General features: G+C 46.0%; 1 protein-coding gene across 1 annotated transcript in view; it reads right to left on the bottom strand.

Annotated features, from left to right (window-relative positions):
- The window catches only part of CNPY3 (canopy FGF signaling regulator 3), a 70,324-nt gene that overhangs the window by 42,577 nt on the left and 2,057 nt on the right, over positions 1 to 25,690 (bottom strand). Inside the window, exons 2-3 of the mRNA XM_029592778.1 lie at positions 3,381 to 3,504; positions 1,791 to 1,887 (exon numbers count right to left, since the gene is read on the bottom strand). Of these exons, the coding sequence (XP_029448638.1) occupies positions 1,791 to 1,887; positions 3,381 to 3,504 (221 nt within the window). The remainder of the gene's footprint in view (positions 1 to 1,790; positions 1,888 to 3,380; positions 3,505 to 25,690) is intronic.

The raw sequence follows: 25,690 nt of genomic DNA, 5'->3' as shown, positions 1-25,690 counted from the left end.
TCCGCCCGGGAATCAGTTTGCATTCGGACAAAGGCGTGAATCCCCTTGAAGAGTTCCACCCAAGAAATAGACAAGGGGTCCACATTGAGTGGCGCTGCTTCCCTGGGAGCCTCCGGATGAGAGGGAGCCCTGCTGGGGGTTGCTAGCTCCAGGGAGCCCCCTGAAGAGCTAGTCCCCAGCCCTGGGCAAGACTGAGCCTGTGGTGGAACGCCCAGGGCCTCCTCGCATTGGGCGCATAAGGCATCGGCTTCCTGGCTCTGGGCGGCCCTGAGGTGGCATGCTGAGCAGAGGCTTAGGGATTTTACTTCCGTTATTGGAGGTGTCGAGGTTGCCTGCGCGTACGTTTCGCCTCGTATCTGTGCGTTTAGCCGGGGTTTGTGCGCGTATCTGAGCACTTAACCCGGGATGTGCGCGCGGGTAGTCAAGTGCGCGTAGTCCGTGCGACCGGGACTTGCACGCGCCGCTTATGCGTCCAAGGGTTCTTGTGCATATAACTTACGCGTAGAAGTAGGTTTGTGCGCACAGGTAAATTTTGTGCACTCGGCCGGGCGGCGATGTGAACGGCGAGAATGAGGCCAAGATGGCAACGGCGACCATGCGGGCAAGATGGCGACTATCTCGGAGGGTCTCCACGTGGGAAGGCCCTTGAAAATGCCGGGGTCTGGCCCTGCTAGGGCGAATCAACCCGGTGGTGCTGGCTTCGGCCGATGGCCTGCGCTCGTCCTCAATCCTCGGAGACCGGCACAAGTAAAGATTTCTACCTTACCTTATCTTCGGCGCTTCCCGGTCTCGACCCGGGCGGTCTCCGACTGCAGGGGGAGCGGGCAACTACCTTCCATCACCGCTTCTGAGGGTGCACCCACTGCCTCTAAGCCGCGCCCGAACTCGTCTCGCTCGGGGGCTAAGTCCTCACCGCGAACGGCTCCGGATCGAGGCTGCCTCTATGCCGCGCCCAAGGCCTTCTCACTCGGGGGCTAGGTCCCTGCCGTGATTCGGCCACCGGACCGAGGCTCTTACCTCCAAGGGACCACGGAAATCACCTCGGGAAACTCAACTGGGGGAGGGACCCGAGGGTATCACCGCAGGAGTGCGGGGCTCGTCTTCAGGTAGAATTTTCTTTAAAATTTGTTAGAACGCTCGGCGAGCGTGAGATAGCTCCTAACTGCTTTGGAGACGGAAAATACTGAGGATCTGCACTCCCTGCAGGAGTATATGTACTAGGGCTGATGTCAGATTGAAATCTGATCCGTCTCCAACTGCTAGCACGAGTACACTATACCCATTGGTTCTGAGTCCATCTGCTACACACTAGGAAAGGACTGATATACAGTCTATACTGGTGTGTGTGTGTGTGTGTGTGTGTGGGGGCACTCTTTCAGGGATGGGAACAGAACGAGGTATATCATAGGCTGGGACAGGGGACTAAGCATCTACTTCTAATTTCTGAGCCTTCTCTGTTCTGGCATTTTAAGACTGAAATTATCTCCTAATATTCAAGATGCTCTCAACTCTTCAGGTCCAGGTTAAAAATATACAGATGACTGAAGGAGTTCAGCCCCCTACTGTATTCTCATTTATTAAATATCATTGTTAGTTAACTTGCTTTTGTGATGCATATAAAAAGCAAAATCAATGGAATGAAGTGTGTCAGTGTCTCTCTTTCAGGAATGGGGAGACAATAAGATGCTTTCAAAAGGAAAGGTGAAGGGTTGAACGGACAGCTGGAGGCTGTAAGAAGGAATGGGATGCTAGCTAAGATTTTACAGAAGGAAGGAATTGCTGTTGCTAACCTTTGCAAATCGATTGCTTCCAGTTCGCTCCTTGTGCAGATTGTACTCCAGCAGGCGCTTGCAGATGTTCTCCATCACTTCTATAAGCCGGATATCTCTAGCCAGGAACAAAGAGACAAGGATCTTATGCTCTTTCTTCTACTAAGCTTTCCTGATTGACCTGCCTATAGCCACGTGCCTCTCTCCCCCCAAAATCCTTGGAAATGGTAGCTCAGCCTTCTCCTCGGATATCACCGAGCAGTGTCTAATCTCAGCCTTCTGTACTAGATTATGATTACAAAAATCAGTCTGTGCCATTATCCGTGACTAGAAACGCAAGATGTAGCCAAACAAATTTTGGTGGCTGGGTGGATTTAGTTATTGAAACATTTATTACCCACCTTATCACAAAATAGTTCTCTAGGCAATATACAGCCAACAAACATGCAAGAGCCAAATAAAGCAGAGCTCCTTACCTATATAACAAGTGTTCTCAGAGGACAGCAGGCTATCACTCCTCACATGGGTTACATCATTAGATGCAGACCTGCATAGAATGCTCTTTATCTTCATTTTCACAGTCTGACCAATGGTACTATCATTAGGGGGTCTTTTATCCAGAAATGCTGACCTTTTTAGACGATTCACAGGTAGAGGCCAATTGTAAGCCAATTATTAGGGCAATAACTTTCATCTATGTAAATTTGGAGCTGCCATAGCACAGGGGTTGAATACTTATGCAAGCGGCATTTTTTGGTTTTAAATTTTAGTTTTACAAAAAATGCAGAAAAATAATGAATTGTGACTTTGAAAGTTTACATTAAGAGCATATGGTTTGCAATAACAACACAGATTGTTCCTGACAGTATAAGTGTGATTTGCAATCCACACAAGCCTGCTGACTTTTGGAAGCCACTGTGTGTATATATATATATATATATATATCCCTATATTCCCCTCCCTTCCACCCACAGTACTTTTTTTTTTATTTATTTAAATAGACCTTCAGAAAGGCAGCAGCTAAGGAAGGGTTTCTAGAAAATGTCCTTTTTTTCCAGTTCCCTGTGCTTTGCATCTGAAACAGGACACCCACTCCTCCTCACCACCCGTTCTACCCCTTTCATCCTATTGGGAATTCACTTCCTCGTTCTCAAATAAACAGCCCATTCAGGACGAGGGGAATCCCTGCATGCCCAGGGGTCACTAAAGGAATTTGCAAAAAAATAAAAAGTTAAAAACTGAAGCACCAAAAGAATATTACCGTAGTTAATCATAGAAATTATCTAACCTAAATAGCTCTCTGCAACTAAGAATCCTTCAAGTTTATTCCATATTTTCTTGAACTGTGATTACACTTTTGGATAAAAGTGGCAACTGAAGTAAAACAAGTGCAAAGAGATTCTCACTGCATGCTGACCAGGTGGAGGGAGTAGCGCTCCTGAAACCCATTCAGGAAATATATTAAAGTTAGTGGAATAAAAAGGTATCACTTACTACCCTGTTGGCCTTTATTTCTTGTACATAGGATATAAAAAGGAAAACAGTGGGACCTAAGGGGCAGAAGGTGGAAGAAAGGATTGCACATTCCCACAAGAGGTAAGTGTCACTTACGATTTGATATACTTTATTCCTGAACGCCTTCCATCCAGAAACCCATAGCCTGTGCCAATCACTTCCTTGGTTTTGCCAGTCTCTTCGAATGCAGATTTCAGTTCCAAGGCAACATACTTACAAACTAGAGAAGAAAGACAAAACAAGGTGGTTAGAAAGAGGGGAAGAAGCAGAGAGCAGGTGTGGTGGAGAGAGAGAAGACGCTGGATGGAAAGGAGTAAGGCCAGAGGTTATGCACAAAGGCTCTCTGATGAGCTGGGAACTGATCACGGAGAGTTTTCTACTTTCCCGAAGACAAAGTTATTCATTTACCCCTGCACTGCACCAGATATTCAGGATTAGATGAATACCAACTGTCATAAAAGGGTTTAATTGGGCAGGTGAACATCTATTGGGTATGCTTTAGAGGAAACATTTGGTGGTGCATAGCTTGGGAAGACAAACAAACACTCCATTAGCACCAACTGTTCCCCCCAGAACTGACCCATGCAGATCAGTCATTCTCTACTTCCGTGACTTCTATCTCTCTGGGGCCTAAACCATAAAAACATAAGGAGCGCCATGCTGCATCAGAAAAATGATCCACCTTGTCTCTGTCCAATCCAGGTCTCATGGAAGGGCTTGCTAGATCATAAGAACATAAGATATGCCATACTGAGTCAAACCAAGGGTCCATCAAGCCATCTCCAACAGTGGCCAATCCAAGTCACAAGTACCTGGCAAGTACCCAAACATTAAATAGATCCCATGCTACTAATGTCAGCAACAAACAGTGGCTATTTTCTATTGATTAATAGCAGTTTATGGACTTCACCTCCAGGAACTTATCCAAACCTTTCTAAAACCCAGCTACCTTAACATCCTCTGGCAAAAAATTCCAGAGCTTAATTGTGCATTAAATGAAAAAGAATTTTCTCTGATTAGTCTTAAATGTGCCCCATGCTAACTTCATGGAGTGCCCCCTAGTCCTTGTATTATCCAAAAGAGTAAATAACTGTTTCACATTTACCCGTTCTAGACCTCTCATGATTTTAAACACTTCTATCATATCCCCACCTCAGCCGTCTCTTCTCCAAGCTGAACAGCCCTAACCTCTTTAGTCTTTCCTCATAGGGGAGCTGTTCCATCCCCTTTATCATTTTGGTCGCCCTTCTCTGTACCTTCTCCATCGCAATTATATCTTTTTTGAGATGCGGCGACCAGAATTGTACACAGTATTCAAGGTGTGGTCTCACCATGGAGCGATACAGAGGCATTATGACATTTTCTGTTTTATTAACCATTCCCTTCCTAATAATTCCTAACATTCTATTTGCTTTTTTGACTGCCGCAGCACACTGAGCCGACGATTTCAATGTGTTATCCACTATGATGTCTAGATCTCTTTCTTGGGTGGTAGCTCCTAATATGGAACCTAACATTGTATAACTACAGCAAGGGTTATTTTTCCCTTGGACTTGTCCACATTAAATTTCATCTGCCATTTGGATGTCCAATCTTCCAGTCTCACAAGGTCCTCCTGCAATTTATCACAATTCGCTTGTGATTTAACTACTCTGAATAATTTTGTGTCATTCGCAAATTTGATCACCTCACTCGTCGTATCCCTTTCCATATCATGTATAAATATATTAAAAAGGACCGGTACAAGTACAGATCCCTGAGGCACTCCACTGTTACCTGTTTCCACTGAGAAAATTGACCATTTAATCTTACTCTGTTTCCTGTATTTTAATGGGTTTACAATCCACAAAAGGGCATCTCCTCCTATCCCATTACTTTTTACTTCTCCTAGAAGCCTCTCATTAAGGGCTTCGTCAGACGCCTTCTGAAAATCCAATCTTTATTCACAAGTATAGATTTGTGAGGCAAGACATCCCTTGGGTAAATCCATGCTACTGTGTACCATTAAATCATGTCTATATGTTCTGTGATTTTATTCTTTATAATAGTTTCCACAATTTTTTCCGACCTGAAGTCAGGCTCACCGGTCTATGGATTTCCAGATCACCTCTGGTGCCCTTTTCATAAATCGGGGTTACATTGGCCACCTTCAGGTACAACGGATGATTTTAATGATGTTTCAAATTACTTGCAATAGGTCTGAAATTTCATTTTTAAGTTCTTTCAGAACCCTGGGATTCAGGTTGAGGTGATTTGCTATTCTTCAGTTTGTCAATCTGGCCTACTACATCTTCCAGGTTCACTGTGACTGGAATCAATTCATCTGAATCGTCACCCTTGAAAACCTTTTCTGAAATAGATATCTCCCCAACATCCTCCTGAATAAATAATGAAGCAAAGAATTCATTTAGTCTCTTCATGATGGCCTCATCTTCCTTAAGTGCCCCTTTAACCCCTCAATCATCTAACGGTCCAATCAACTCCCTCACAGGCTTCCTGTTTCAGATATATTTTAAAAAGATTTTATTGTGAGTTTTTGCCTCTATGACCAACTTCTTTACAAATTCTATTTTAGCCTGTCTTATCAATGTCTTACATTTAATTTAATTAGAGATACCTGTAGTGGATTTCATCAAGGAGATAACTGCCAATATGTTAAATTTGGTGTTAAGAAATGCAACATTCAAGTCTTTAATCCATTGGAACATTGTTAACCAGGACAAGAGTGAATATATTACTTGATTTTTACAACAAGAGGGAATATTTGAATTGATGAAAGTGTGATTGGTGTCTTTTAAGTGATTTACATTTTTAATTGATATGAATGGGTATTTGGTATGTTTGTTTGTATGGATGTTTGCAAGAATGGAATATTTTTAATTGTAGATGTATGAGTGTAGTGTGCCTCATAAAACAGTGAGAATTGTAATAAGGGTTCATGATATTATATTTTGTGATATTTTGAACATTGTATATTGTCTATATGATGTACGTTTTGTTGTTTAAGCACCTTGATTCATATTTTGTAATAAATATTTTGAATTTTGTTTGTTTCATTATTGTATTGTTTGATTATATTATATCTCTCTCTCATATAATGTGTTTACATTTAATTTGCCAATATTTATGCTTTTTCCTATTTCCTTCAGATGGATCCTTCTTCCAGTTTTTTTGAAGGAAGACCTTTTGGTTAAAATAGCCTCTTTCATTTCACCTTTTGAACATACCGGCAATTGTTTGGCCTTCCTTCCACCTTTCTTAAAACATGGAATGTATCTGCACAGTGCTTCTAAGATGGTAAGAATATAAGAACATGCCATACTGGGTCAGATCAAGGGTCCATCAAGTCCAACATCCTGTTTCCAACAGTGGTAAATCCAGGCCATAAGAACCTGGCAAGTACCCAAAAACGAAGTATTTTTTAATATATGGGTGCGCCGAGTGTCGAGTGCGTTGGTGTTTTTGGATGCTTCGATTGCGGAGTGCGTCAATGCCGGTGAGCGGGGTCAACCGGGAACAGGGCCCTGTGGCTCGATCGACGCACCCATGGCTCCTTTGTCCCGTTGAGGCACTGCAGCCAGCGCCCCGGCTCATTTTTGAGGCTCCATGGGTTTATCAAACTTGGGCCGGTACCTGGATCGATGCGGCGAGGCTCACTTGGGCCGAGGGAGGAAGCCCTTCATAGACGCCTTTTGTCCTTTGTTTGCCGGTCCTGGCGAAGAATGCGACGAAGCTGTTGGGGCATACGAGCCCGTCCTCAGATGCGCCATATTCTCAGCGTGCTGATGCTGGGCCCTGGGGGACATACGACCACAGTCTTTGCATGAGGCTTGGTCGTGGTCCGGCCCTAAAAAATGTAACAATAGTTATGTCCATCAGTGATGGACATAACTTTGCCACACTGGCAGTATTTAAATCCAGATGGCTTCAGAGCCATCTCGATGAGAAAAAAACTTGCAAAAATCTCCAAAAATGGAAAAATCGTGAGAGGAAAAAACCCCGCGAGCGAAACGGCTCACGGGAAAAAAAAGAGACTGAGGAGAAGAGGGGAATCGCACGGGAAGAAGACCACGCAGGCGCACAGAGTCAAAGCTCTGTGACTCACTGAGGAAAACTCTGCCTACTCCTGGTCGCGTGCACGCTCCCAGACAGCAACGCTAATTCATCCTGCTATCGACAGGAAAAAGCAAGTTTGCTCAAAGTAAATGGTGTTTTCCGTAGATAGAAGGATGAGTTAGCCCTGCTGTCTGGGGCGACCCTCTGGGCGGCTCGAGGAGGAAACTTCTCTCAAGATATGCAGAGCTTTGTTCTGTGCACCTGTGCAATGGTTCTCGCATGATTGATGATGACCGCCTCAGCTGATAAGAAAGTATGTATGAGCAGCAAACAGAACAAACAGGCAAAGATAGAAAGGAGGAGAGGCTGTCCAGGGAGGAGAGTGGGATCACATGGCTAATTCATCCTGCTACTTACAGAAAACACTGTTTATGATAAGCAAACTTGCTTTTTCCTCCCATCGATAAGCAGGCTAAATTAACCATGCTGTCTGGGAGTCCCCAGCTGAGGGTTGATTGAGCACACTGTTGACTACCCATGCATAAAAGTGGCATTCTTCATTGATGTCATACTCTAGGACAGCTCTTCTCAACCGGTGTGTTGCAACACACCAGTGTGTCGCCAAGCACAGGCAGGTGTGTCGCGTGCTCCTGGTCTCTCCTGCTGCTCTTCCTTCCCTGCTGCCGATGCCGCTGGGCTATCAGCACGTTCAAGCCCAGTGGGAACGGCAGCGATACTAGAAGAAGCTGTGGCACCTTTGGCTGGCCTTTTCTTCTACCCGTGCCTGCCCTCCCTCCCCGTGACATGGAACAGGAAGTGATACACAGTGCGGTGCGCGGGAAGGAGAAACAGCTGTGCCGCGTGGAAAAGTAGTAGCGGCGGTAGCAGCATCGGCCCCTGAGCAATCGAAGCAGCCGGTAATCGGGAAAGGAGACAGCAGCATGAGCCTCCCGCAGCCGATGGGATTCTTCTTTATTGGCCTGCGGGGGCTGGAGGAGGAGAATGCTGCAGCTACCATTTGTGCTCTGGGGGGGGGGCGGGGGGGGGGGGGATAGGAAGTGAGTGAGAAAAAGAGAGAGAAGCAGCCAGCCAGCCTGTGTGTAAGTGAGAGAAACTGGTCAGAGAGCTGGTGTGTGTGTAAATGCGAGAGACAATGAAAGTGACTGCTCAGGGAGATGACTGATGTGAGTGTGAGTGTGAGAGAGAGAAAAAGCATGGAAGTGAGAAATCTGGGTATGTGAGAAAGCATGGGCGTAAGAGCATGGGAGTGAGAAGCCTGTGTGTGTGTGCATGCATGAGAGAGAGACTGGTTGGTAAGGTGACAGTGTGTGTGAGAGAAAGAGACTGGTGTGTGTGAATGTGAGAGAAAGAATGTGATTCAGGGAATGAGAAGCCTGTGCACATGAAGAGCGAGCATGGAAATGAGAAAGAGACTGGTGTGTATGTGTGTGTAACAGAGAGAAAGTGATTATGGGAATAAGAAGCCTGTGTATATGAAGAGAGTGAGCATGAGAGTGAGAAACCTGTGTGTGTGTGAGACACAGCATGGGAGGGAGAAGCCTGTATATGTAAGACAGAACATGGAAGTTGGAAGCCTGTGTGTGTGTGTATGTGTGTGTGAGAGAGAGAGATCAGGTGACTGGTGTGTGTGTGTGTGCATGAGAGAGATCAGGTGACTGGTGTGTGTGTGTGTGCATGAGAGAGATCAGGTGACTGGTGTGTGTGAAGTGATTATGGGAATGAGAAGCCTGTGCATGTGAAGAGTGAGCATGGGAGTGGGAAGCCTGTGTGTGTGTGTGTGTGTGAGAGTGAGTGAGAGAGAGAGAGAGAAAGTGATTATGGGAATGAGAAGCCTGTGCATGTGGAGAGAACAAGCATGGGAGTGAGAGACTGGTGAGTGTGTGTGAGACAGAGAAAGTGATTATGAGGGTGAGAAACCCGTATATGTAAGTAGAACATGGGAATGGGAAGCCTGTATGTGTGTATGGCATGAAAGAAACTGTTCAGGAAGGTGACTGGTGTGTGTGTGTGTCAAAGACTGTTTGGGAGATGATTGGTGTGTGAGAGACAGAAACTGGTCATGGGGGCATGACTGGTATGGTGTGTGTGTGAGAGACATGGGCACTAAGGAAAAGGACCATAAGTATAGAGCTTAGCTTCTACTGCTGCTTCTGGTGTGTGCCACGGCCTGCATGGAAGAGGATGTTACTGGGGAAAGTGGAACCAGGGTCGAGACCGCTTACCTTGAAGCCGGGACGCTCAGGAACGGACCCTCTGCGGCAGTTGACGTGGTAACGGGATCAGTAGGATGTCCAGAGGACAGTCCTGGTCAGGACTGGCAGCAAACACCGCCCCAAGGCAAACAGATCCAGTAGGCAGGTAGCAGACAGAGTATTCCAGTAAGGCAGTCCAGGTCAGGGCAGGCAGCGAACAACGAACCAAGGCAAACAGATCCGATAGGCAGGTAGCAGGCAGAGTAATCCGGTAAGGCAGTCCAGGTCAGGGCAGGCAGCGAACAACGAACCAAGGCAAACAGATCCGGTAGGCAGGTAGCAGGCAGAGTAATCCGGTAAGGCAGTCCAGGTCAGGGCAGGCAGCGAATAACGAACCAAGGCAAACAGATCCGGTAGGCAGGTAGCAGGCAGAGTAATCCGGTAAGGCAGTCCAGGTCAGGGCAGGCAGCGAACAACGAACCAAGGCAAACAGATCCGGTAGGCAGGTAGCAGGCAGAGTAATCCGGTAAGGCAGTCCAGGTCAGGGCAGGCAGCGAACAACGAACCAAGGCAAACAGATCCGGTAGGCAGGTAGCAGGCAGAGTAATCCGGTGGCAGTCCAGGTCAGGAGCAGAGCAACAGGCAGGAAGAGCAACAATACACTCACTAACGCACTGTGGCCGAAGCGAGGAGCTGGAAGGAAGCTTCCCTTAAATCCCCCTCACCTCCCGCGCAAATCGCAGCTGATCGGCGTCTGACGTCAGGGGGCGTGGCCTCGGCGCGATTTTGCGCGAGAGTTGTCTGCAGCGTCAGAGTTGCTTGCCGACGTCCAGGGGGAGCACCGAGCCCGTGAGCGAGGCAGGGACGCCGCTGGCGTCGCGGGCGCGGGGGTGGCAGAGGCGGAATCGCGCTGGCCGCGGGGAAGAAGCCTGCCGGTAGGTAAGCTGGTAACAGTACCCCCCCCTGCAAGGGCCCCCTCTCCGCTTCTGGGGTCCGGGCTTGAGGGGAAAGCGAAGGTGAAACCGCTGAAGCAAACGGGGGGCAAGCACATGGTCCGCAGGTTCCCACGTGCTTTCATCAGGACCAAAGTGTTTCCAAGAGATTAAATATTGCAGCCGCCCCCTAATTTTTCTAGAATCCAGAATCTCCTGTACCTCAAACTGATCATCATTCCGAACCAAGTGAGAATTAGATCTGTGCTTCCTATGCAGCCAAGTCATGACGGCAGGTTTTAATAAGGAGACATGGAAGGCATTGTGGATTCGCAAGGAGGGCGGCAAACACAGTCTGTAAGTGACGGGGTTTATCCGCCTCAAAATGGAGAACGGTCCAATGAAACGAGGAGCAAACTTTGCAGATGGTAAACGAAGTCGCAGATTGCGGGTACTTAACCAGACTGGATCGCCACAGCGAAGTTGGGGAGCAAGGCAGCGGCCTTTATCCGCTTGAGTCCTCATCTTGTCTGCGTTCTTGAGCAATAGAGCCCGAGTCTCTGACCAAAGACTGGACATGGACGTCACAGTGGCGGTGGCTGCGGGACAGCTGGAAGACTCAGCAATAGGTAAAGGAAGACGAGGATGTCTACCAAACACCACAAAAAAAGGAGACTTCCCGGTGGCTTGAGTCTGAAGGTTGTTATGACACATCTCTGCCCACACCAGAAGAGATGCCCAATCATCCTGTCGTTGGTTGACGTAGGCTCGCAAGAAGGTTTTCAAAGATTGATTCGTCCGTTCCGTGAGTCCATTGGACTGGGGATGATAAGCTGAGGAAAAGGCAAGTTTGATCTGAAGGAGTTTGCATAAGTTAGTCCAGAATGAGGCAGTAAACTGAACTCCCCTGTCGGAAACAATACTGACAGGTAACCCGTGAAAACGGAAGATGTGCTGCAGAAAGAGGTGGGCTAACCGGGAGGCAGAGGGCAACCCCGGTAGAGGAACAAAATGTGCCATGCGGGAGAAGCGGTCAACTACTACCCAAATAACAGTATTGCCGTCAGAGACTGGTAGGTCTGTAATGAAATCCGTGGCAAGATGAGTCCACGGGGCATCGGGAATGGGCAGCGGCTGTAACAACCCAAAGGGTTTTCGTCGAGGAGTCTTCTGAGCAGCACAAACGGGACAGGAATCCACATAGCGTTTGACATCACTCACCCAACGTGGCCACCAATAGTGTCTGGAGAGGAGATCCTGGGTCCGGGAAACACCGGGATGCCCGGCTAAGCGCGCATCATGGGCCCAGCGGAGGACTCGTAAACGTAATCGTTGGGGAACAACGGTCCGTCCCAAGGGAACCGTAAAAGTGGCTGCTAGCTGAATACGAGCTGGATCTATGATGTAACGAGGAGAGTCCGGAGTGTCGTCCAGATCAAAACTGCGGGAGAGAGCGTCGGCCCGAACGTTCTTGTGGGCCGGTCGAAAATGGAGGACAAAGTCGAATCGGCTAAAAAACAGAGCCCATCGGGCCTGACGAGGATTCAGGCGTTGGGCAGTAGCCAGATATTCCAAATTTTTATGATCTGTGTAGATCGTAACCGTGTGTCGGGCGCCTTCCAGGAGATGCCGCCATTCCTCCAGGGCTAATTTAATGGCTAGAAGCTCGCGATCTCCGATGGTGTAGTTCTTCTCAGGAGGGGAAAATTTCTTGGAAAAGAACGCACAGGTCACCAGGCGACCATCGTGGGTTTCCTGAAGAAGAACCGCCCCAACCCCTACGGCGGAAGCATCGACCTCCAACACGAACGGTCTGGTAGAGTCAGGACGCTGAAGACATAAATCCTTGGTGAATTCCTGCTTCAGGTGAAGAAAGGCCTGAACCGCCTCCTCGGGCCAAGCGTGTGTTGGAGCACCCTTCCTGGTGAGCAGCGTGAGGGGAGCCACTACGGAAGAGAAGTTAGGGATAAATTGCCGGTAGTAATTAGAAAAACCCAAAAAACGTTGTAAAGCTTTCAACCCCACCGGTTGGGGCCAAGCCAGGATGGCCTTCAGTTTGTCCGGATCCATAGAGAGACCGTGATTGGAGATAATATATCCGAGAAAGGATATCTGGGACACATGAAAAACACATTTCTCCAATTTGGCGAATAATTTGTTCTCCCGAAGACGCTGAAGCACCTGGCGAACATGGAGTATGTGTTGTTGCAAGGTATCAGAAAAAATGAGAATGTCATCTAAGTAGACAATGACATGAGAGTACAACATATCACGGAAAATGTCATTGATCATATCCTGAAAAACAGCAGGAGCGTTGCATAAACCAAACGGCATGACTCTATATTCGTAGTGGCCATCATGGGTGTTAAACGCCGTCTTCCATTCATCCCCTTTGCGAATTCTAATCAGGTTGTAAGCCCCACGTAAGTCCAGTTTGGAAAAAATGTGGGCTCCTTTAATGCGATCAAATAATTCAGAAATAAGCGGAATGGGGTACTTATTCTTCCGAGTGATGCTGTTGAGACCTCGGTAGTCGATGCAAGGTCTCAACGACCCGTCCTTTTTTTTTGACAAAAAAGAACCCTGCACCTGCAGGAGATGTAGATGGTCGAATAAAGCCATTCGCTAAGTTGTCCTTGATGTATTGCCGTAAGGCGTCGGACTCCGGCTCGGACAGCGCATAGATCCTCCCTCTGGGTGGAATCGTCTCCGGAAGAAGATCAATAGCGCAATCATATGGTCTGTGAGGCGGTAAAGTCTCAGCTTGCTGTTTACTGAAAACATCTTTAAAGTCCTGGTAAGGAGCAGGAATATCAGATGAGAGTTGTATGGTCTGGATGGCGGTTTTGTGAAGAGAGGCTAAACAGTTCTGAAAGCAGAAAGGACTCCAAGAGGTGAGTTGCAAGGATCCCCAGTACAACCGGGGTTGATGAATCCGTAACCAGGGTAGGCCTAAAATGATATGATTGACAGAGGAGGGTAGTACGTACAGTTGAATGCGTTCTTGGTGCAGTATCCCTGTGGATAGTAGGAAGGGTTCGGTGACGTAACAGATCCGCATTCCTACAGGATGTCCGGAGACGGAAGTGACAGAGAGAAACGTCTAAGGGCTTGACCGGAATTTGATATAAGTTAACCAGCCTTTCCTGAATGAAATTGCCGGCCGCTCCGGAATCAAGGAAGGCCTCGAAAGAATGTGCTTGCTCTCGAATTCAAAGGGTAACTGGAAGAAGCATTTGTGGAGAGGGGATCGTAGGACCCAGGGAGGCCTCTCCTACCCGTCCTAGGTCCGAGAGTTTCCCGCTTTGTTGGGGCATTTATTGACGAAATGCCCTGCACCAGCACAATATAAACAGAGATTTTTGGTTCTCCTTCTGTGACGTTCCTCTGGCGTTAAGCGAAGCCTGTCAATCTGCATGGGTTCGTCAGTAGCACCTGAAGGTTCTGCCGCGGATGGAAGAGAAAGGGGCTGCTGAAAGGTGGGAGCTAGACGAAAAGTCCTTCGGGAAGCAGCGCGCTCTCGTGCTCTCTCCTGGAACCGTAAATCCAGCCTAACAGATAGACGGATTAAACCCTCCAAGGTCTCTGGGGGGTCCCTGCCAGCGAGCTCATCCTTAATGTTCTCGGCAAGGCCCTGCCGAAAAATTGCCACCAACGTATCCTCTCCCCAAGCGAGTTCAGAGGCTAAGGTCCGGAACTGGACGACGTACTCCCCCACGGATCGAGATCCTTGTTTGATGTTAAGTAAAGCGTTTGCTGCAGAATTCGAACGTCCAGGTTCGTCAAAAATTAAGCGAAATTCCTTTAAAAATCGCTCCAGATTAGAGAGAAGCGAATCCTCCCTCTCCCAAAGGGGAGAAGCCCAAGCCAGGGCAGGTCCTTCCAATAGAGAAAGGATAAAAGTAGTCTTGGTTTTATCATTGGGAAAGGAAGCCGGTTGTAGGGAGAAGTGCATACGACACTGATTGATGAATCCTCTACAAAGTGTGGCAGTTCCATTAAATCGAGGCGGAGGAGGGATCCTGATAGGAGCAGGACTCGCTGTAGTAGTGGTTATGGGGATTGCTGGGGTTTGGGCTAACGCATCCATTCGAGCAACTAGGCGATCCAACACTCCGGTGACTTGATCCAGGACCCCCTGCTGCTGTTGAATGCGATTGGCCATTCCGGGAATTGCCTGCAGTGCGGCCAAATCGACTGGTTCCATGGCTTCGGCCAACTGTTACTGGGGAAAGTGGAACCAGGGTCGAGACCGCTTACCTTGAAGCCGGGACGCTCAGGAACGGACCCTCTGCGGCAGTTGACGTGGTAACGGGATCAGTAGGATGTCCAGAGGACAGTCCTGGTCAGGACTGGCAGCAAACACCGCCCCAAGGCAAACAGATCCAGTAGGCAGGTAGCAGACAGAGTATTCCAGTAAGGCAGTCCAGGTCAGGGCAGGCAGCGAACAACGAACCAAGGCAAACAGATCCGGTAGGCAGGTAGCAGGCAGAGTAATCCGGTAAGGCAGTCCAGGTCAGGGCAGGCAGCGAACAACGAACCAAGGCAAACAGATCCGGTAGGCAGGTAGCAGGCAGAGTAATCCGGTAAGGCAGTCCAGGTCAGGGCAGGCAGCGAACAACGAACCAAGGCAAACAGATCCGGTAGGCAGGTAGCAGGCAGAATAATCCGGTGGCAGTCCAGGTCAGGAGCAGAGCAACAGGCAGGAAGAGCAACAATACACTCACTAAACGCACTGTGGCCGAAGCGAGGAGCTGGAAGGAAGCTTCCCTTAAATCCCCCTCACCTCCCGCGCAAATCGCAGCTGATCGGCGTCTGACGTCAGGGGGCGTGGCCTCGGCGCGATTTTGCGCGAGAGTTGTCTGCAGCGTCAGAGTTGCTTGCCGACGTCCAGGGGGAGCACCGAGCCCGTGAGCGAGGCAGGGACGCCGCTGGCGTCGCGGGCGCGGGGGCGGCAGAGGCGGAATCGCGCTGGCCGCGGGGAAGAAGCCTGCCGGTAGGTAAGCTGGTAACAGTGGAGTAGGAGAGCTGCTGGAGGGGGTAAGTAAAGGTGGCTTTTTAAGTTTATTTTTCTTGATTGACTGCCATTTTAATTATTTAGTATTATGTGATATCTGCTTTTTTGAAATATTTTATTGGTGTTTCGAGAATTTTTAATAGTTTTTATGAGTTTTTAATTGTTGGATGTTAATCTGTACATAGCTGTTTTGAAACATTTATTCTGCTTATTAGTATAGTTTTACAACTATTTCTGTGTGTGGATCTATAGCTGCTTGCTAGTTCTGTTTTCCTAATAAGAGGTGTATTGGTTTTTAGGGCCTGATTTAATATTTGTAGTGTTGCCTTTTCATAGATAGGGTTGCTCCATTTTGAGTGTATTCCATAATACAAGTGTAACTGTGTGCGGTTTAGTTTATGTGCATTACTACAGATCCTGGGAGTATGATAGGTCGGTTCTGTGTCTGTTACCGAGATATTTTATTAGCATGTAAGCGTTTGTATCAGTCTTATTTGTTGTGTTTTCTCAAGAGGACACCCATTGGTGGTAAACCTCTGTCTTTTCATAAGTAGGGCTATTGAGCCTGGAAGTAGAAGGAGTTTGAGTTGCTGTTACTGAGATGACACCAGAACCAGAATATCTTTTTTGTAGGGTGAGTTGTATGGGGAATGTCATAATTCTGCTTTACATCCATTATTGTGGGTCGGGGGGTTCCTGTGGATGCAAACTGTACTTTTACATCTAGCCCCGTGACGATCATGGGTCAGTGTGTCATGCATGTGAGAACCATCTGTCAGGTTGAGAACCACTGCTCTAGGAGATCCAGTGTGTGAAACCCGTCTTGTTGGTGGACAGCTCTATATGCCACTAGCGTAGTGCAGTATTGCCACACCCATTGCTGTATCTGATTTCGTTTGTTGTTGGAGGCAATAATGAGATGTGAAAATATGAAAAGAGGACCAAGTAACCACTCTACAAAATGTCTAGAACTGGTACTTTGCAAAGGTAAGCTACTGAAGCTGATGTGGCTCTCAGCTGATGTGTCTTAACTTTAGCTGCAAGGCGCGATGGCTGGGTCAAGTAGCAGAAATGAATGCATTGGGTCAACCAGTTAGCTAATGTTCTTTTGGTGACTTGCAATCCTGGTGTGTTCGGGTTGAAGGAGACAAAGAGTTGGGATTGTTGCTTAGGAGACTGAGTCCTCTGTCTGTAGTATGCCAGGACTCTTTTACATCAAGCGTGTGCAGTATCCTTTCCCTATCAGTCACATGCGGTTATGGTAAGAAGGTGATTGTCTGATTCAGGTGAAAAGCTGAGACCACCTTTGGAAGAAAGGATGGATGGAACTGCAATGGGGTAGTAAACTAACGCCTGAAGCTAACTGAAGTTATCGCAACCAGGAACAATATCTTCCAAGTCAGAAATTTCATGGAGGCGGTTTGCATAAGCTTTTCCAACACCCAGTTGATATCCCAAGGAACAGCAGGCTTTGAAACCGGGGAATGGAGCCTTGGAGCCCTTTTCATGAAATGAGACACCAATGAGTTCACCAAGATTGAATTTCCCTGTGTGGAAGGATGACATGCTGCTATGGCATGGAGGTGCTCGCTGATGGACGATATTGCTAGACCGGAGGAGTATAATAGAAGCAGATATTGTAAAGGTTGTTCTGGGACACAGCTAAATGCGTCTACATCCACTGTTGCACACCAATGAAAATACCTATGCCACTTGCCCACATAATTCTTTCTTGTGGAAGGTTTTCTGGCAGATATTAAAATATACTGAATCTCATAGTCCTGAGGGAATTCTGTGCTACTGCAGAGTGCAGAATTCCCCCCTGCGCAGAATTGCCAAATTCTGCACAGAAAATGGCAGTGGAGACCCTGGCATGCCTCGAACAGAGCGCACCATTTGCGGTGAAGATGAAGGCCCCCAGCACGCCGGTCGCAACGATGATGAAGGCCCCCGGCACATTGGTCACAGCGAAGAAGGTGGTCCTGGCGGGCCGCAAATGGAGCGCATGCGCCATTCACAGCAAACATGAAGGCCCCGGTGAGTATGAATTTATGTAGAAAAGTGTGTGTGTGTGAGGGAGGGGGGGGGGGAGGATGAGAGATGAGGAGGGGTGAGAGACAGAGAGCAGGGGGGGTGAGCAGGAGGGTGTGAGAGAGAGCAGGGGAGTGTGAGAGAGCAGGAGGGTGTGAGTGTGGGTGCCAGAGAGAGGAAGCCTATATGAGGAGATTGAGAAGTAGTGTGTATGTGTGTGAGAAATTGGGAGCGGGTGTGTATGAAAAAGGGATCGTGTGTATGCGAGGATGCTAGCCTGTGTAAAGGGATTGTGTATGTGTGAGAGAGAGACATAGGAAGCCTGTGTGGGGGTGTATGCATGAGAGAGAAAGGGAGTTTGTGAGAGAATGTGCATGCAAGAGAGCGAGACCCTGTATGAGGGGATGTGTGTGTGCGAGAGAGTGAGGGAGCCTGTATGAGGGTGTGTGTATGTGCACTAGAGAAAGGAAGGATGTGTGTGAGAGAGGGAGGGACAGAGGGAGCCTATATGAGGGGCAGTACTGAGAATGGAGTCAAATTCTGGGAGTGGAGATAGAGTGGAAGGGGTTGAACCTAGAGATGGAGGGGAGAGAGAGACTGGCAAGTGGAGGAGTTGGGGCCTGAGAGGGCAAAGTGGCCAGGGGAATAGGGAGAGAGAATGGAAGGGACACACTTACAGTGAATTTCTATGGAAATTCTGCTCAAATTATTTAAAATTCTGCATCTTTAATTAATACTTTTTTCTGTATTAATTTAAAATGTAATTGCTTAAAGACTGTCGTGTAAATTGTGTTATTTTGACCAATATAAAGTTTGCAGAATTTTAAATTTTTTTGCAGAATTCCCCCAGAAGTAATCTCAGTAGGGAGAGAGATATGAAAACACCTCTCTTTCAACCTCCAAGCCATCAGGCGTAGAAAGGAATGTAGCAGATGAAGAAGGAGTGTGCCGCCTTCCTGCGACAGTAGGTCCATCCCGTTTCCCAAGAAGATTGGTCATTGAGTCAAGAGTTGAGGCATACCACGATTGTCTGGGCCATGCTGGTGCAATAAGGATGAGATCAGATTCTTCCGTGATGCATTTTTGGATCACATGACCTATCAGCGGTATCGGTGGGTATGCATAAAATAGGTCTCCCGTTCAGGAAATTAGGAACGCATCCTGGATGATCCTGTGTCTGCTCGGGTACAGAGAGCAAACACTTGGAAGTTTTGTGTTAGACTCTGTTGCAGAGGTGTTCACCACTACTTGATGCAAAGCCCACTCGTGGGGATGAAAAAAAAATCTGTTGAGCCTGGCGGCCTCTGTATTCCTGATACCTGGAAGGTAGGTCACCTACAAGTGAATTGAGTGTTCTAGTTCCCATTCTAGGATTAGCACAGTTTCTTTGCAAAGTATCCTAGAACTGGACCCGCCTCCTTTGTTTAAGTAAAACATGGCCAACTGGTTGTCCATATAAATCTTTACCCTCTTCTCTGTTAGAAGATGAGAGAAGGTCTAGATGGCATTCCTTACGGCTCTTAACTCCAAAAGATTGATTTGGAGCATTCTCTACTGTAGAGACCAGGTGTGGTAAATGTGATCCCCATCCCTTTGTGGATGTATGTCATCATGACAAGCTGGTGCATTGGGTAAGAAAGGGTGCTCCTGATTCAAGAACCTGGGGAGACAGACATAGATTGGTGGCTGAGATCACGAACTGAGTCATGACCACCTGTAATGACACTAGGTGGTCGTATTGAAACCACGGTGCCTTGAGTCCCCCTTGCAGCCATTGCATGTGGAGACAGGTATGTGGAATGGCATATATGGCTGCTGCCATTTGGCCTAGAATGGTGAGTATTTGATGAGTTGAGGGGCAAAACTGGTTCCATAAAATGTGGGCCAACTTGCAAAAAGTTTGGATTCTTTCTGATGGAAGGAAAACCTTGCAGAGTTTCGTATTTATCACCGCTCCTATAAACTGAAGGACTTGAGTGGGATGTAGATTGGACTTCTTGTAGTTGATTATGAATCCTAGACTCTCTAGGTAAGTTATGGTCTGAATCAAGTGTGCGTGGAGCGTTTTGGATTTCGAGGACACTAGAAGCCAATTGTCTAGATATGGAAACCCTTTTATCCCTTTCCTACTTAGGTGGGCCATAACTACAGATAGATATTTTGTGAACATTCTGAGTGCTGAAGACAGGCCAAATGGAAGCACCTTGCATTGGTAATGTTGGGATTCACTTGAAAGCAAAGGTAATGTCAGGAAGATGGATATGTGGGAGTATGCATTCTTGAGATCTAAATAACACATCCAATTGTTGGGATGCAGAAATAGAAGAATGGTTTTGAGAGATGCATTCTTGAATTTCTCTTACAATAAATTTGTTGAGAGTCCGCAGGTCCATGATGGGTTGAAGACCTCCACTCTTTTTTGGGATGAGGAAGTATTGGGAATAGAATCCTTGATCGCACTGATGTCGAAGTAGCACTTGGATCGCCTCATCATGGAAAAGCGACTGAACTTCTTGCTGGAGAAGCATAAGAACATAAGAGCATGCCATACTGCGTCAGACCAAGGGTCCATCAAGCCCAGCATCCTGTTTCCAACAGTGGCCAATCCAGGCCATAAGAACCTGTTTGATCCTGGAAAGATGGTGCAAGGTAGAGCACTGGCGGAGCTATCTTGAATCCATTCTACCCCACACTAAGAACCCAACAATCTGATATGAAGATCCAGGCGTGATAAAAAGAAGATATTCTGCCACCTACTGCCAATAACAGCTGTGGCCAAGCTGATTTCAAAAATTCTGTTGTAGCTTTTTGATTGGGGCCCTGCTGTTGTTTTTGTGAACGTTGCGATCTTGCGTGTCCCCTTGGTTGAGTCTGTTGAGACTATTGCCTCTGTGGTTGATAGGGCGGTGACCTGTAGGGAGCAAACAGCCTGTCTTGCCGTCTTTGGTTGAAAAGCTTTTTATGTTTGATAGAATCTTCTTGAGGAAGATTGTTCTGTTGATGATGTAAGCAAGGAGACTGCCACGTTCTGCTCTTTGAGTTGAGATACAGTCTTCCGTAGCCTGTCTTCAAACAAATTATCCACCTTGCAAGGGAGATCAGCCAGCTTCTCATGAACGACGTCCTGGATAGCACTTGCTTGAAGCCAGGCAATTCTGCAAGTGGCTATAGACGATGCAGACATTTATTTATTTTATTTTTATTTATTTAACACTTTTTTATACCGACCTTCATAGTAATAACCATATCGGATCGGTTAACATAGAACAAGGATAACTGAAGCAATAAATAAAGTGATTAACAATAGAGGTGAATAAGGCAAAGTTACATTTAACAAGGAGTAGAAACTTGGAAGCTTAAATAGCTGGAAAAAGATAAAGGCAGGAAGTATTGTAACATAATAATAATAAAGGATATAATAAACATTCTAGCAGATGTTTTGAAGGCTTCATAAATTGTGCATAGCAGATGGCACAATCCTTCTTCCATGACTGCTACCGTCTGGTTCTGCAACTGGACATCAGTTATTTAACTTTTTTTTTTCCTATACCGTCGTTCAGTGGGTACCATCACAACGGTTTACAGTAAGGCACATAAAAATGATGCTAAAGTATATCAAGTTACACAGGTGCTATTAAGGTTTGGTAACAGTTTGTAAACAATATTAATTGGTAAGTGTAATAAATCATGTCCATTTCGCATTGTAACAGTTTTGGATACGAGATTAGCTTTATTATTGTACTTTTATCTTTTATTGATGAACAAGAAATGAAGTTTAAACTAAAACAACAAATAAAATTACACACACATTGAATTTGGTTATGTGTATGGTTGTTCAATTGTTAGTACATGCATTCCCCTGGGTACTATTCTCTCTCTTTTTGATAAGCTTGTTTAAAGAGCCAGGTTTTTAAATTTTTTCTAAAGGTTTTGCTATCACTTTGTAATCTTAACTCCAGGGGCATAGTGTTCCATAGTATGGGTCCTGCCAAGGATAGTGCTCTCTCTCTTATTTGTGTTAGTCTTGCTGTTTTGATTGATGGAATAGTAAGAAGTGCTTTGTTGGCTGATCTCAGGTTTCTATTCGGGATGTGTACGCAAAGGGCTGTGTTCAGCCAATCTGCTTTTTCATTATGTATTAATTTATGTATGGTGCATAGTGTTTTGTACTGAATTCTTTGTTCAATGGGTAGCCAATGTAACTCCATCAGGGTTTCTGTGATGTGTTCTCTTTTGCCAGTCAAGGTTCTAGCAGCTGTGTTTTGTAATATCTGTAGTGGTCTTAGCGAAGTGTATGGTAGACCTAGTAGAAGGGCGTTACAGTAATCAACAAAAATCAACACTTGCAGTACTGATCGAAAGTTGGCAGTTGTTAGAAGTGGTTTAAGTCTTCTAAGCACCATGAGTTTAGCGTATCCTTCCTTTATTTTTAAAGATATATGTTGTTTTAAGCTTAGTTCTGTGTCAATTATTACTCCTAGGTTCCGTACTTTATCTGCTAATTCTATTTTTTGGTTGTTTTTGAGTATAATTGGGTTTTGAACGATCTCAGTATTTTTCCGTTCTAAATGTATAAATTCTGTTTTCTCAATATTAATTACTAATTCCATTTAGTTTAGTAGTTGTTTGATGATGTCTAGATACATGTTCGCTATATTTAATGTTTTTTCAATTGTGTCGTCAATGGGTAGTATTAATTGGATATCGTCAGCGTATATATAATGTGTGATGCCCAGGCCAGCCAGTAGGTGACATAACTGTAAGATATATGTTGAAGAGTGTGGCCGATAGGGCTGAACCCTGTGGTATTCCTGTTTGAAGGTTTATCTTTTCTGATATTACGTCTTTGATTTGTACCTGAAAATATCTGTTGTTTAGATATGATCTAAACCATTTGATAGTTTTGTTACTTAATCCTATTTCTTCTAGTCTATTTAAAAGTATGTCATGATTTACGGTATCAAAGGCTGCTGATAGATCTAGCATCACAAGAATGTAATATTTACCACTGTCGAAACCTCTCATGATGTTATCTGTTAGCGCAAGCAGTAGTGTCTCTGTGTTATAGTGTTTTCGAAAGCCATGTTGTGATGGATACAGGATATTATTGCTATCTAAGTGTTCCGTTAGTTGCTTTTGTACAGTTTTTTCTATTAATTTTGCAATTAGGGGTAGGTTTGATACTGGTCTGTAATTGCTCAGGTTAAGCGGATCACTGTTTTTCTTTAAAATTGGTTTTACTATTGCCCCTTTTAGTGTCTCTGGTATGGTTCCTTCCTCTAAGGATAGATTAACGATCTTTGCTAATGTCGGGGATACCATGTTTGCTACTTTTTTTATATCTATGGTTGGTATTGTGTCAATTGCATGTGGGGCGGGATTTAGTTTTTTTTTTTTTTTTTTAGCATTGATTCAATTTCTAGTTCCGAATCCCGATGTCTCATTGAATGTCGTCCATGGTATAACATCTCTTTTTTTCATTTTAAATTTCTTGCTTCGTTGTAATTGGAATTTTAGTTTTTAGGTTCTTGATTTTGTCATTGAAAAACGTGGCTATTTCATTGCATCTGTTCACTGGTAGGTTTTGTGGAGAGTCAGATTTGTCATTGGTTAGGTTTCTTACTATGGTAAATAAGATTCTAGGGTTGTTTGCATATTTCTCTATTTTAGTGCTGCAGTACTGTTTCTTTGTATAGAGAATTACTGAATCCTCCTTCAGCTTTAAATTCTGCAGGCATTCATACAAATACTGGGTAATACAGAACTGATGCGGTCGAATTTAGCATTCAACATTGCACCCTGGAAAACCTTTTTACAGGAGTCATCCAGGTCCTTATCTTTACTTGGTGGTGTGCTGGAATGTAAACATGTCTTTTTTTTTTTGCCTTTTTCATGGCCGACTCGACCACAACTGATGCATCAGGTAGTTGTAACGACCCCTAGTGCAGGAATCTACACATCCAAAACGTCAAGTCAGTGTTCTGTGAAGTGGTGGGGCCTGAGAATGGAGGCTCCCATAAATTTGTCCATTATTGCATCGAGGACCGCATGAGATGGAAGTGCAGTCGGTTAAGACAGGACGTCAAAGATCTTAAGTATACCATGGACTTTCAATCTTGGATCCAGCAACTTTTCGGTCTCTCTTTAAGCAGGAGCCCAACTTCTCAATGAATTTCGAGTAAGATAATTCCTCTGGAGGTGAGGATGCCCCAGTCTGGTTCCGGGGTGGTTGTCAAATCTGGGCTGCGATGATTGTCTCCTTCATGCTACTATCAAGGAGAAGAAGGAAGTGAATGTAGTAATAAGGCCTCCTCAGAGGGACTAGAAGATAGCCATGGGTAGTGGCCAGTAGGCAAGAAAGCAAAAAAGGTTTGCAGAATGGCCTATAAGGCAGCTCTGACCGGGAAGGAGATTATTTCTTTTTTTGCGAAGGTGGAAATGTATCCCCATTGTTTTCTGTCCAACCTGAAGGTCACCTTTTTGTTTAGGAGGAGGATAATGCTGCTAGAAGAATTGAGAAATCTGGGCCTCTGTTGTGCTCTGTTGGACTTCGATCTCTGTGGTGAGACTTTCGCCTCTTGACCAGCGATTCCTGAAGCTGATGTTGCTTTCTCTTCTGTTTGGAAACCTCCAATAGGCCTGTGTAGACACTTCTCTTGCAAGACAAAGAAGAAAAGCCCTCAGAGACCTGCATGATTTCGACATCAGAAGCGTCGGAATCTATAAGCTCCTGTGGCGTGAAGACTACTTGTGGATCTGGATGTCACTGCTCCTGTGAGGCCCCCTCCTGATGTTTCCTCACTGTGTGCTGTGATGCATGTTTTTTATGCATTGAGTGCATCATGTGACGTTCTTGCGTCGTCTTCAGTTTCTGCGCCGTGGGGGATTTATCCTTCGATGCATGCATCTTTGGACAATGCATTAGTTCTGTCTTTTGTCCTGCATCAAGCGTTATGCTCTGCATGCATCAATTTTTTGGGAGCAGTAGGTCCGTGTGTCAGAGGGCGTAACTCCACTCGACTCGCAACGCTCTTTGGTATTAGTTTTGATGATGCTTTGGAGGCTTTGTAGAGTTTTTCACCCGAATCTTTACCTCCAAGCTCTCTAGGAGGTTTCCCCACCTAGCTCTGACTTTTCAAAGTCGGTTCCAGTGAAGATGCCTGTTTCAGCGCAGTTGGCCTCTGTGACTTTGGCTCGAGCAAAGACTGGGTGGAATGGTGTGTTGGGGCATAGGAGCCCAAGGAGGCTCCCTCGTTGTCCTGCAGTATTGCCATCTTTTCCGCCCACTGAGGCTGGGCTCTCGGTGACATCCTGCCACAGTCGGTTCTTGGGAGCCATGGCTAGCACTTAAAAGTTCTTTTGGGGGTTCACCAAAGTGAGAAGGAGAGAATGAGAGAAAAATAAACAAGAGAGAAGGAGATCCGCGTCTGTGAGCTGTGCAGGAAAAACCAGAACAGAGGCAGTCAGGCAATTGCATGGTAACCACTGCGCAGGAGCACAGAACAAAGCTCTGTATATCTTGAGAGAAATTTCTGCCTCGAGCTTCCCAGAGGGACGTCCTAGACAGAATGGCTAATTCAGCCTGCTTATCGACGGGAAAAAGGAGTATGACGAGGTGACATCACAGGCCATGGGGTAGCTGCGTCGATGCCGGCAGGTTGGTGGTGGTGGAGAACCATCCAACAAGACCACAGGACCTAGGTGGGTAGATATTTGAGCAGCAGCCTCACTAGATTTTTTTTTTAAATTCTATTTCTTGAATGAATAAGCAGCAACTTACAAAACATTAATCCATGTGATTAAGTTTATGCACCATCGACTAAAGAAAACATCATATGACATAAAAACCATCATAGTTTTAATTCACAAACTCCTCAACCAGTCCTGCAGGAAAGCAACTGCACCTGTAAAACATCATCTTCAAATTTCAGTCTTAGGCAAGATGTTATTATATGCTCCATTATTTGATCCTGATCCCCAGTCATAGCCAGAAGTTGTTTTTAAGTGCTACTTACACTCCAGGTGGTCACATGACCATGCCCGGTCCATATCCTATTAAGGGCTGTCCACATGTTAACGCAGAACATTAATGCCCAATTGTTAGCTTACGTTTCCAAAGGCAAAAAAGGCTTATGAGATCACTGTGTGTGTGTGTGT

This window comes from Rhinatrema bivittatum, chromosome 3, assembly GCF_901001135.1.
Source record: "Rhinatrema bivittatum chromosome 3, aRhiBiv1.1, whole genome shotgun sequence".
NCBI lineage: Eukaryota > Metazoa > Chordata > Amphibia > Gymnophiona > Rhinatrematidae > Rhinatrema > Rhinatrema bivittatum.
This window is presented reverse-complemented; position numbering and strand designations above follow the sequence as displayed.